We start from the raw sequence: 13,570 nt of genomic DNA, 5'->3' as shown, positions 1-13,570 counted from the left end.
AACATGTTCCCTAGGTGCTGTACGGGTTTATTGCTGTTTGTTTGCTGTCAAACTACAGAAGCAGTTGAAACAATTTCTCTCTCTGTTGTCACAAAATGGAAAATGCACTCCTAACCCTTCTGAGGGGATAATGCTTTCTCACATACTATTCCAAACAGTGATGGGATCAAATGTAGAGAAGTCTGCAACAGGTGTGAATAATTTCCGAGCACTTTACATATCAAACATAATTTTGTATGACTGTAATATAAAGAACATATTTGAAATCCACAGCAGACAGGAGCACTGTCACCTAATATATATTTAATATATTTCATTCCAGTCTGATGCTATATTACACATATTAGTGAACATGTATTCTGAAACTGCAATCTAAACTCTGGCCAAGATCTAAGTGTTTGTACCTCATATTGAGCCATTTTCACGGAAATAAATGTCCTCTTCATGTTTCTACTTCACAATAAAATAAATGATCTGAATTTGTACATTTTAAAAGTCTTCACATTACTAGATTTTTTCTGGGCCTTCTTCTGCGCTTCCCTAAGCTTTCGCCTTGGTTTTGGCTGCTGCACCTCTTCTTCTTTCTGTCTGTTGGCATAAAATCAGAGTCACTGTCAGAATGTTTTAGTTTTCCTCTTGATCCTCCTACGTTCTTCATCAGTTTCTTGCTTCTCTCTTCTTCCTCTGCTGCTGAATTGAAGGATGTGTCACTTTCAGACGATTTGTCTTCACTTTCTTCATCGCTGCATTCTGTTCTGTGTAGCTCCTGCACATTAAGTGTTCCAGTCTTAGTGTTTGAACCCTGACCTTCCATTTGAACCGACAGAACCGCGTTACCCGATCCAAAGCTCTTAGGCCGTCCTATGGGTCTACCTGTGCTTCTCCTTTTCTTTTTGAAGCTATGTATTCTCTCCTTCTGCACCTCTTCTTCTGTATCCTCTTCTTCTTCTTCTTCTGCATTGTCAAGACCAGAGTCCACACTTCTGTTGTTCCCTTTACACTGAGCTTCACCGGTGTCACTTTCCCTTTCATTTATCTTTTCCTTTGTCTGCTCACATCCAGAGGTGGATGTGTGGCAACGCTGGATGTGACTCTTCAAGCTCACGTTGTGATTGAAGCATTTCTCACAGTGCTGACACTTGTAAGGTCTCTCCCCTGTGTGCAGGCGCATGTGGGATTTCAGGTGACTCGACTGGTTGAAGCCACGTTGGCACACCGAGCACTTGTGCGGCTTTGCTCCAGTGTGGACCGCCAAGTGTCTCTGGAGAGAAAGCGGCCAGAGGAAGTCCTTCCCACAGATGTGACACTTCAGCTGCCTGGGGCCTCTGTGATCTACCAGGTGAAGTGTTCGCTCCTTATTAGAGGTAAATGTCTCTGAACAGTCTGGGCATTTATAGGGTTTTCCTTCAGTTTGATGGGTCTGCTCATGAGTCATTTTGTCCATCTTTGTTCTGAATACAACATGACAGTATTTGCACCGATGCTCATAACTTTCGTTGTGGATTCTGCTGTGAGAATTTAGTGCGATCTCGCTGACACATCTCTTGCCACAAATATAGCAAGAATAGGGCTTTATTTTGTGCTCACAGGTGTGAGACTTTCTTTTACTAAAAACTTTCCACAGTCTGTGCAGAGCTGACTGTGTTGAGGGAGGATAGAGGGATGATCTTCAGCCTCTTCTTCCCCTGCATCTTTGGATTCCTCATTGGGTTTGATCGGACGCACTCCAAGTGGCAAAAAATCCTTCATGGGCTTCCAGTCCTCATCGGAGTCCATGTCACCAGGCTCGCTGGATTCCTCCGTTTCATTCATGGGATCACTCTCCTCGTCGATAACTGCAACAATCTCAGGGACCCCTGTGATGCCGCTGTGGGTGTCATCTGTCGCCGCTGCCTGTGATACGATTACAAGAAAAGGTTTCAAACTCTCAACCCCAAGCAGTTTGTGTGTTTGTAACTCCTGTTTTCATTCACTGTGGGCTAATTCACTGCATTATGAAGTCATACAGTACTATTGAAGTAGCAAGAACTACAAAATGTCTTCTTAGTGGTATGGCACAGTTACAATGCCATACATCATAAAAAAGATAAATCTAAAGTTGAATTTCTTTTACAAGCTATTTCATGAAAACTTTTTTAAAAAACTAAATCAATAATACATTTCCAAGTGCCCACAATTGTTGCCAATGTTGGGGAAAAAATGGTGAGTCTGCACTACCAGTCAGAAGTTTGGACACACCTCATTCAATGTAGATTAATGCTGAATATTCACACTTTTTTGTTTACAACATAATTCCATATGTATTATTTTATAGTTTTGATATCTTCGGCATTAATCTACAATGTACACAATAACAAAAAAAAACACTGAATGAGAAGATGTGTCCAAACTTTTGATTGGTAGTGTACCTACTCTAGATATTTTACTAACATTTGAATATAGTTCCCATCCTTGTTTCCTCTCTGCTGTAAACGCAGCCTGAATTTCAGCCCCGTTCAACAGGAAACTCTTAATTTTTCTCATGTGACAGCTGGTTGCAGCTGAATGGCTGAAAGAGTAAAAGAGTGCAGAAATTTTGTTCTTTTCAAAAAATCTGAATATTTTATTATTGTCAGACTTTTTAATGTGCATGTAGAATGAAGTGATGTTAATGATATCCGTTTGCACGCCGGAAAGTTGAAAATTCAAAGATTCTTTCACAGTTTTTGGCCTTGATAAAAATTTTGAATTTTTACATTTTTTTTGAAAGATAACATGCCTTTCAACCCACCAGCAGGTTTTGGACTTCACGAGTTTAAGATTGCACAGAAGATGCTTGTAGCTAAAAAAAAAAAATCCAAAATGTCCAAATCCAAGTAATTTTACAAATGTCACAAAATCAAGGGGATTAATTGGAAGGCTATGCAAAACTTGATACAAAAAATCATGAAAAAAAACATGACCTTTGAGAGCTCTATATGATACAAACTAAACAGTGCATAATATTCTTAGTCTGTACACTAAACTCTTGCATGTGGATGCATAGCAGCATGTCTGATTACTGATGTCTTACTTCTGAGCCTCCTGTCAGGTGTTTATCTTCAGTTGCTGGTGCACCATCATCAGCCTGACTTTTCCACTGGTACGTGAAGCTACACTGAAGACACTGCTGGTCCACGATGACGAGGAGGCCGCGGGTGACCTTATTCATCTCAAGTTCACCTCCACATGACGGACATTTGGAGCTGAACAGCTGGAGGAGGCGTTTTTCATTCACAACAAACTTCCCTGTCATCTTTAGAAGAGCAGCTCTAAAATAAATAATTGAAGTGAAACATTATACACCAAAAATCACTTTTTAAAAAAAAAAAGTGGTCAAACTATGGAAAAATGCTTAAAGAAGAAAACTTACTTTTTCCTGATTAAATCCCTATTCACATTTCTTGGTTGCGTCCGATTATATGTAGATATTAATGCATCTGAGGGATCATCTGGACTTGAGACTTCTCTGTGGGCCGGGCCTTCTTGGGAGGCTGCAAATTAAATATAAACTGATCAGGAACAACATTATGACTACTGACAGGTGTTGAAGAAATTTCACTCTTGGTTCTGCAAAGTTTGCTGTAGTGGGCTTATTGGTATGGGAGACGCCAGTGTTTACAAACAGTTACGTCACGAAGCCACGTGATTACCGCGCTGTTGGCAAGAGGAAGCAGAGGAACAATGGCTGATGAAAACAATGCGAACTATCCTTCCATGAAATTGTCCGATTATGCTCAATCCTTATCACCTGAGGCCCGACAAATATACGTGAGTAAGCTGAGATATCAGGGAAACAGTAAAACCTTGCCAGATCCCTACAATTTGAAGACTGGGTGGGCTGACGATCCTTCATTGTGGCCGGACATTTCCTTCACCGACATTTATTTTTAATTGATTGACACCGCTGGGCAGTTCACCCACCCAAAAATATATAATTATGAATTAAAAATAATATATCTTCTGTTAATCTTCAACAAGATGTCAAAGAAACGTCAAGAAGTTGCTGTATTTTTTGTCTGCAGTATGGCTTCTATGTAACAGTAACAGACCCACAGCATTGGTGATCGAAAATAGGACAATTCTAAAAAACGATCGCTAGACGCATACAGAAACAAATATGGTTACAAATAGGAGGCTGCCGGCTTAAGGAGATGTTATTGAAGTTGGACATACTAAACATGCTAAACTGTTGAATAGTTTACCTGAAGAAAAGTGGGAGCCACAAACATAATCTCTGCTGCTTACTGGGGTACAATTTTTCCTGTTGATGGCTGAAGCCACCGCCATCTTCTCTCTCCTGAAATCGGTATTCGGTGAAATTTCAAGCCTGATCCCTTCTCAAAACGCTTCGTACAACTAACAATTACACACACTATTACCATTGTGGTAGATACATGTGCAATTTCATTCATGAAAAGCGATAACTTTACGTATTTGTTTCAAACCCGATACCGTTCTCGTAGCAAGCCGTTATGTTACTGCCGGTTCTTGCCAACCAGTAGCAGTCTTGTACCACGTGACCATAGCAAATGACGACACGCTGGCGTCTCCCATTCCGGCATACGGTGGGCTTACCAACACAGAGCATGAGCCTGTGAAGGTAAGCCGACCCAGAGCATTTTCAGGGCACACATTTTATAGGAATGTCAGAAGATGGATCAAAGGGTAGGGAGGGGCTGTATGCAAATACAGAGGATAAGACAAAAGGGACATCTCAGAGGATGGATAAAAGGATTGGGAGGGGGTTGTAAATAAATGTAAAACAACAGAACAAAAGGGCAACTGGGTAACAGGAGGTAAGACGGGGGGTATGGCAGAAAGGTGTGATAACAGGAGGTAAGAGGGGTATGGCAGACAGTATCAAAGAATGAGTCTGGTGACATGTAACAGTAGTGACAAAATGTGGGCTATTTCTCCATCACAGGTAAAGTGAATAACATTGATCATCTTGTTACAGTGCAACGTTCTGCTGGGAAATCTTGAGTCCTGACATTCACATGGATGTTTGGCATGTAACACCTAAACACTGCAGCTCAAGCAACCCCCCCAAATCAAAATCTTATTGAGAATCTGTGTGATGTATCAAGATAAGCCTGATCTAGGTAAGTCCCACCCTGTAACCCACAAGATCTGCAGAATTCACTGCTACAGGACGTCCCCAGAGGTCCTGTGTCCATGCCCCACTGGGTCAGAGGAGTTTTAGCAGCATAAAGGAGACCAACACAGTATTAGGCGGGTGGTCCTAATCTTTGCCTGATCGCTGTTTGCAAGTACACATAAGAAAACGCATCATTATAAAATACTTTTTGGCTACACATGATTTACCGTTGCCCAGTGAAGTCGGCCTTGAGTCCTCCGAACATGCAGCTGGGCCATCACATGCTCTGAGTGGATCATGTTCACGAATAACGTCTGTGTTATCCACACACTCCTACACACAGTGACAAAAGGAAACGCTTTAAAAAGACACACAACGTGTTAACAGCAGACTGTGGTTGATGATGTACTCCTTAAGTGTGGATTGGACGAGAAAAGATACGTAAATTTTGTGTGGGGGACTGACTGTATGATGTGTATACTTACACAGTATCAGAATCTAGACCTAATGTTCCTACCCACCTGTCAGTGTTTGGAACATCTGAGGCACAATGCAAGGACACGTGATGTGGATTAGACAATTTGCTTATTAATTTACAATTTGTTTTTGCACTCTTATCTTGACTTTTGCAAATATTATTGTTAATCACAGATAGATAGATAGATAGATAGATAGATAGATAGATACTTTATTAATCCTGAGGGAAATTTAAGTGTTCAGCAGCCTTACATACCACAACATAAAATAACAAAAAAGCAGGTTAGTAACACTAACAGTTGAGGTTAGTACATAAAACTAAAATTAAAATTCAATATCCAGTATTTACACATTCCAAGGCACAGAAGTATAAAATTAAAGTGAATGTAGTGATTAAAAGCGGCTTCCACAGGTAGTAAGAACACATAAAAGTTATATTGAACCACCTAAGGTGCATGGACGTTCTACAATAATCATCACATAGGTCCTAATGTGATTGCGACTGTGACTAATGGCCATACATTTTCATGTATGTACTTCTGCTGTTATATTTGACTAACACTCTACGACTCTCTGTCTGCTGTGACACCAGGGCGCACCATTGTGTGATGATGGTGCAGGTCAGAGGTCAACCCTCACCTCACATTTACTGCTGCCCAGGTCTGGTTCTGGATCCTCTGATTGTGGACTCACTGTTGGAACAGAACCAGGCTTCAGCTGCACGGTGTCAGTCAGCTGTACGAAGCAGTCATCGTTAAAGTGTTCCCGACAGATCGTGATATCAGTCCACGACGACTCTTTAAATCGCTGTTTGTTGACTGTAGCCAGAAACTGGACCCACTCCAGCCTCCTCTCCGGGTCCTCCGGTAGCTTGAACCGTTGCGCACTGCGGCGAAGCGAATCACATCCGACCACGGAGCACATCCCGGATATAAGTTTTACCCCTCTGAGTCTAAAGCTGCCCGAAACTCTTTACAAATGTTTACTGGATCCGGGATGCGGACAGGGTTTGCAGCTTTGAGCAGCGCGGAGCTAAATTCTTCTTCTTCTTCTTTGTGTTTAATGGCAGTTGGCACGCAACTTTTAAGTGCATTACCGCCACCTTCTGGAATGGATTGTGGGGCAGGAAGGCCCCAGCAGTCTTTAAACCCTCTCTCTTAAACCTGTTCTTTCCATAAATAAAAGCAATGCTTTAGCAACATGTTTCAATGATAAATTTCTCAATATTTCCCTGACCTCGAATTTGATTTTACTTTCACAGATTTTCCTCTTAAATATTTTTCTCTGCTGCTGAAACCTGGGGCAATAGATCAATGCATGCTCAACAGTCTCCTCCACTCTACAGCATTCACATTCCCCTGTATTATGTTTCCCAATAATTCTCAGAGTGCTATTCAGCCCTGTGTGCCCGAGTCTTAATCGTGACAAGACATCCTCCTCTTTCCGGCCTAAACAGCCCTGTTCTCCTAAATTCCCCTCTACACTTCTTTGAATTGAGTAATAGAAGTGACCTTTCGAGCAAGTATCCCATTGTCTCTGCCATTTCCTCTTCATTCATTCTTTTACTATTGTTGTAACTTCAGATCTACTATACTTCACAGGAAAGTCAACTACATCTTTAGCAGCCCCTCTTTTTGCATACTTGTCTGCTAACTCATTTCCATCCACTCCTATGTGTGCTGGAACCCACAAAATAATAACTTGCTTACCTTGTCTCCATAGCCTATAACCAATTTGGCCAATTTCACATATAATATCTTGCCTTGCCTCAGATTTCAAATTTTTAACACTTATTGTTGCACTGCTTGAATCAGTTGCAATCACAGTTCTCTCTTTTCCATTATCCTCTATCCAGCTTAACGCCTGTAACATTGCTGCCAATTCCCCGGTGTACACTGATAAATTATCGCTTGTTCTTTTATTAGTAGCAATGCCTAATTCAGGAATAACAAAAGACACTCCAACCTGACCTGTAAGTTACCTTGACGCATCAGTATAAATAACCAAATCATTTGAATAAACATAAGAAATATACCCATTAACAGAACCACTATTACACTTCTTTTCCAATAAGCTTAGATCCACCTTTATTTCTGTCAGTAACCATGGAGGAGTAAGAGAAATTGAAACCGTTTGACTTATTTCCAGTTGGTCTATGGGAGACGCCAGTGTTTACAAATAGTGACGTCACGAAGTCACGTGATTACGGCGCTGGTTGGCAAGAGGAACCAGAGGAACAATGGCTGATGATAGCAATGCGAACTATCCTTTCGTGAAATTGTCCGATTATGCTCAATCCTTATCACCTGAGGCCCGACAAATATACGTGAGTAAGCTGAGACATCAGGGAAACAGTAAAACCTTGCCAGATCCCTACAATTTGAAGACTGGGCGGGTTGACGATCCTTCATTCTGGCCGGACATTTCCTTCACCGACATTTATTTTTGATTGATTGACACCGCTGGGCAGTTCACCCACCCAAAAATATATAATTATGAATTAAAAATAATATATCTTCTGTTAATCTTCAACAAGATGTCAAAGAAACGTCAAGAAGTTGCTGTATTTTTTGTCTCCAGTATGGCTTCTATGTAACAGTAACAGACGCACAGCATTGGTGATTGAAAATAGGACAATTCTAAAAAACGATCGCTAGACACATACAGAAACACATATGGTTACAAATAGGAGGCTACTGGCTTAAGGAGATGTTATTGAATATGCTTCATTCGACTTTAGTATACTTTCATCGCCTAAAAAGCGATCGGTAACACATGACAACACTGAACCAAACCAAAAGTGTAGAGATCGCTTCACGCGAAGGATGCGACACAAAATCAATATCTTTTGGTAAATACGCTCAAAGTTAGACATACTAAACATGCTAAACTGTTGAATAGTTTACCTGAAGAAAAGTGGGAGCCACAAACACGATCTCTGCTGCTTACTGGGGTACAATTTTTCCTGTTGATGGCTTTAGCCACCGCCATCTTCTCTCTCCTGACATCGGTATTCGGTGAAATTTCAAGCCTGATCCCTTCTCAAAACGCTTCGTACAACCAACAACTACACACGCTATTGCCACTGTGGTAAATACATGAGCAATTTCATTCATGAAAAGCGATAACTTTACGTATTTGTTTCAAACCCGATACCGTTCTCGTAGCAAGCCGTTATGTTACTGCCTGTTCTTGCCAACCAGTAGCAGTCTTGTACCACGTGACCATAGCAAATGACGACACGCTGGCGTCTCCCATTCCGGACTCTTGTGTCATGCTTTCTATTACCCATCCAAAGCTATTAATCTGCACCTTTTCTTTTTCCTGACTTGGCTGTAACACTCTCAACACTGGACGACTTTGTCTGTGTCCTTGTAAGTTAGCCCAATAAGTCAGAGCTAATTGCATCCTTCTAAAATCTAATGGCATCTCTCCTATTTCCACTTGAATGGCATCTACTGGGGCTGAGCTAAATTAGCCAGCTGCTGCTGCTACGGTAGCGGTGACGGCTGGATGGGCGGGGCTTAGCGAGAGGGTTCGAATGGTTTGTTGACAGGCGTACACCGGCCAAAGCTACACATCATCGACCAGCTATTTTTTTTTTTTTTTTTTAGTGTTTATATATTTATACTGTGGAAAATAGCTTAGAAACTTTATTGACGGATGGATTTTCTAGAAAAATTATTTTTAAAAATGATCTTTTTCGCAATTTGTCAAATTTTTCTGCATTATTTATAATCAATCCAAGTGTTTTAAACAACTGAAATTTAACCATTAGGCCTCTTCTTCTAAAACGTAAACCAAAGTCCTCAAAAAATGTCCCACTCATTAATATTGATAGTTATAATAAACGCTGATCATAACTACCAAATGAAGAGTTTATTTGCAAAAACAGATATCTCCGTTTTGATAAATTTTCAGAAAACTTTTTCTTTTATTGTTTACTTGAGATAATATCAATCAAACTGAAGTTGAGTGGATTTGACTCAGTAGAAAACTACATGACAAAATAGAGAAAAACTAAATTATTGTTGTTATCGTTATTATTATCTCAAGTAAACAATAAAAAAAAGTTTTCTGAAAATTTGTAAAATGGAGTTATCTGTTTTTGCAAAAACCTCTTCAAATATTCATTAATTTTCAGGAGTTTATCTCTTTAAATACTTCGCTTGTTTACATAGTACCACTGTTGCTATTGTTTTTGTAATTTTCAGAAGCACAAACATGAATTATTTTGCATTTACTCAATGTTAAAAGTTTTTTTTATTATTATTAAAGAAACGTTGTTACAGTCTGGTATATGCCAATGAATAGCAACAATGTTGACTGAGGCTGTTTCATTTTTCTTTGTTGTTGTTTTGCTTTGTTTTTGCTGCATTACAGAGCACTGCAGGAAAATCAACAATGATTATTTGGTAGTCATGATCACAAATTTATATTTGCCACTTCTACAGAGTAAGATTTTTAAAAGCAACATTAGTACTTTAATTAAGCAAAGTTGATACAAAGAAACTACAGTCCCATTATATAAAGCAGCATAGGGAGCAGGAAAAGGATCATCCAAAAACTAAAGAGGCAACTGAGATTTCAAAAAAAAAAAAAAAATCAGGCAGGTGAAGAAGAGGTCTAACAGGAGGATAGCAACCAGGGCTGATTAACAGGAGACAAAATGGATATTCCAGCAGGGAAAGCTTTACAAGAAGAAACAGAAAAAGGTACACAAACAACCAGATGAAGACACAAAAAGGGAATCAAAAGAAACACAGGGAAAGGAAATCCATGTGGAGGGATCTCACACTCTCTTTTATTTACTTCCATAATATTACATAAAGCATGTCATTTGTTGAAGTAGTTGCCAAAAGCAAATACATTAAGAGGGTCGGAGAGATCTTATATTTTGTGTATAGAAAAAGGGAGCTCCACTGTGATCTACTTTTGACTTTTCCAATGACTTATTGCTACATAGTGTTACCCCAAGCAATTAATATTTTTACAACAATGAATATTCTATTGTTAAATTAGCTACAGACAGAAATAACAGATTCAACATAGTGACAGTGACTTAAACTATGTTTCTCTGTTGTTAAAGAAAAAATAGCATGCACTTCTTGACTGTAGAACTCTGAATGATGATTATTGAGCTTATAAAACCTTTCTGTCTTGGGAAATGTGTTAAGTCAGATGCATGTCAATAAAGATTCCAGCAGGTAGGGCTGTTTAGCTTTCAAAGTTCTGCAATTCAAATTACATAAAGCGCAGGATACTGTGACTGCAGTCAATCGTTGGCTGTGATATTGTTCAGTAATATTCAACAGCAAGAACCCAAGTTCTTTAAAGCATACCCTCTGTTCTGATTGATTTGGTCCCTGTATTATATCACATTTTGCTCCACACTCTGACATTAGGAAGTATATGTTCACAATGGTTTTGACACGTACAACAGAAGTGTAGTGGCAGCATCTTGTACATGTGAGGCTGTGTGTGGATTTGTGAAGCAGTTAACAACTCTAATCCCTCAACTCAAAGGACACATGTCTTCCAGGAGGTGGAGCACAAACTGTAGCTACAGTACAAGCTTCATGTTTTGTGTCTCAGGGGATTTGTGACTGCGCTGCTAAAAGTAGAGTACTGATTGAAATAAATCTCCTCTAACTTTCTGCTTCGTTGATGGAAAGTTATTTTTGTGGATTCTATCAACTTGAAATGTCATTTTCTACCATTAAACTTGGATTGTAATTTCAGTGAAAGTGCAAAAATGTGATCGTCTGACATCATCATGTGTGTGCTTCTTCAGATAAAGCTACAGATCGACAGTAGCTTTTCCTCTCAGCAAAGCAAATGCACAAGTTGAAAAAAAAGTGAAGGTAATTTCCTGTAAATAAGGTACAGCAATGCAAACTGTTCATTTGAGAGGAATCAAATGATTCAAATACATGTAACTTAAACCAGTTGCATGAATATAACTTCATCTGATTATATGTAATTGAATAGCCTAGCTGCGCTAGACAACCCACGGCAACGAATTTAATTCTCTGCCAGGGTGGGTCTAGTTACCCTCCATAAGGCTCGAGGCTGGATGCTCCTAAAACTGGCCGGACGAATCATCATGAAGTGTAGAGTCAGAAGGCAGGCGTAACTAAGTGACGACAGAGGCGTGACGATTCTGACAGAAACAACCGGCGCACAATAAACAGTTATCTTTCAACTCAGCTTTGGCCACAGCCCTTAAAGATTTGAAGCTAAAATTCAACTTGAAAGATAAACAAAGGACGGCACTTAAGTGTTTCATTGAGAAGAAAGACGTATTTGGACTTATGCCGACGGGATATGGCAAATCCTTAATATACCAGTTGGCTCCGCGGCTCCGCTGGTTGGGAAGTTAATGGGACTTAGCCACAATCCGCCGGTGCTCTCGGAACTATGTCAGCCTATTCGTTGCGTTGATTGCTTGTATACCTACCCAATTGCTGCAGAGGGATTTGATAGACAACCTTTTAGCCCGCCTCCCTCCCTGTCGAGCTTCCCTAGACCCTTGTGCCTTCAGAAACATGGGTCTAGCGTGGCTAGGCTAGTAATTGAATTGTATGTTACCCATTAAAGCAATTCATTTATTTTGATCTAATAATTCAATTTTTTCAGTGTGCAAATAACTCTCAACAGTCACTCAAATCTGTAACCTTTTCAACCGTGACTGTAGCACCATTTGCCGGGAGTCAGCCACATGTTCTTTTATTGACAGTGAAGCTGGTGACACAATTACACATTACACAGCCTGGTCTGTGTCAGAGGAAGATTTTCAACACATGAATCATGCCTCAAGAGCCCTAAATGCCTGAGTAATAGTCTGAATATAAGTGGATGTCAAAAGGTGAAGGATCTTAAGGATCATTTTCAGAGTTGTCTGAGAAAATATGTTAACTTTGCAGCAAATCTTTCACACACTGACGCTGCTCAGTCGCTTAAAGCCTGAGTTACATCTTCTGATGGCAATTAGTCCACGGTACGGACATGTTGTTGAAATATGGGTTCAGGGTCACCTCTGCAATTTTGAACACATGGGCCCTGAACAAACACGAATGACATTCACAACTGCAGCCCCTGCAGCAGCAGCCTTGTGTGGCAGGTGGCGACAAGTTGCTCTGCCGCTTCCCTCTGGGCATGAGGGATGTATTATCAATGTCCAAAAACATGTTAAGACTTTTGTGGCATGAAAAAAGACGATTGAGCGTTAAGGATTTACTTCACTAATGGGTGTTTTGATGACCTCTATCTGACAAGTGTGTCCATTAATCAGCGCAGCATTTATCTGCCCTGAGGAGGCCAGTCAGTCAATCTCTCATCACACTGCCTCCACATTCATTTGTACCCGTGTGTTTGTTTGTACACGCCTGTGATGTGTATGCAGTAGCTGTTATTTGTTTGTTGTGTGTTTTAGTGGATTAAGTTGTAGCTTTAATTCCCTAATGAGTGTTTATCCTCATTCAGAAATAGAACAAAGCCATGTTGATTTACTAAATAATCTGCTTTCCACATAGCTCCTCTTTACTGGCTTACTGTGATGGTGTCATTCGTCGAATGTGTTGAAACTTCAAACACTAATGCTTATTAGGAATGCGCCGTCAGACTGTAAACTTCAGGGCAGGGCAATAAACCCGGCAGCGCGCACAAACACACCGTGTGAGAACATCATTTTCACAGTTTACACAGCAGCAAACTCATTCCTTTCTCGGTCATTAAGTTTCACTATGAAGTTCCCATGTGACAGAGTTAGGGAAAATGAGCGAAAACCTCCCTCGCAAAATGTAGATAATTTCACTTTCTTGGATGTTTGAGCACAAAGGAATTTCACCCCTGACTCGCATTTACGTTCTATCCTCCTCCATCATACCAGTTCTGGGAAAAAACGCGAGAGAGCTGCAGTCGCAACATGTCAGCTGCCTTTCACATCCACTGAGGAATGTTGGCGAGTCTTCA

At 40.3% G+C, this 13,570-nt stretch overlaps 1 protein-coding gene across 3 annotated transcripts; it reads right to left on the bottom strand.

Moving 5' to 3' along the window:
- Nucleotides 1-6: 6 nt before the first annotated feature.
- Nucleotides 7-8,217, bottom strand: LOC110958431 (zinc finger protein 354C-like). 3 transcript variants are annotated; one of them, XM_051953960.1, is made up of 6 exons: nucleotides 6,236-8,192; nucleotides 5,641-5,659; nucleotides 5,347-5,452; nucleotides 3,392-3,512; nucleotides 3,053-3,290; nucleotides 7-1,893 (listed from the first exon to the last, which is right to left on the bottom strand). In XM_051953960.1, exon 6 carries the CDS (start codon nucleotides 1,442-1,444, stop codon nucleotides 500-502), a length of 945 nt encoding a protein of 314 aa, XP_051809920.1. In that variant the 5' UTR covers nucleotides 1,445-1,893; nucleotides 3,053-3,290; nucleotides 3,392-3,512; nucleotides 5,347-5,452; nucleotides 5,641-5,659; nucleotides 6,236-8,192; the 3' UTR covers nucleotides 7-499. The 3 variants fall into 3 exon arrangements, with proteins under 3 accessions (XP_051809920.1, XP_051809921.1, XP_022060660.2); XM_051953961.1 differs by lacking the exon at nucleotides 6,236-8,192 and having other exon boundaries at nucleotides 5,641-5,664; XM_022204968.2 differs by lacking the exon at nucleotides 5,641-5,659 and having other exon boundaries at nucleotides 1,450-1,893; nucleotides 6,236-8,217.
- Nucleotides 8,218-13,570: the final 5,353 nt, after the last annotated feature.

The sequence above is a fragment of the Acanthochromis polyacanthus genome, chromosome 9, assembly GCF_021347895.1.
Source record: "Acanthochromis polyacanthus isolate Apoly-LR-REF ecotype Palm Island chromosome 9, KAUST_Apoly_ChrSc, whole genome shotgun sequence".
In the NCBI taxonomy this organism is placed as follows: domain Eukaryota; kingdom Metazoa; phylum Chordata; class Actinopteri; family Pomacentridae; genus Acanthochromis; species Acanthochromis polyacanthus.
This window is presented reverse-complemented; position numbering and strand designations above follow the sequence as displayed.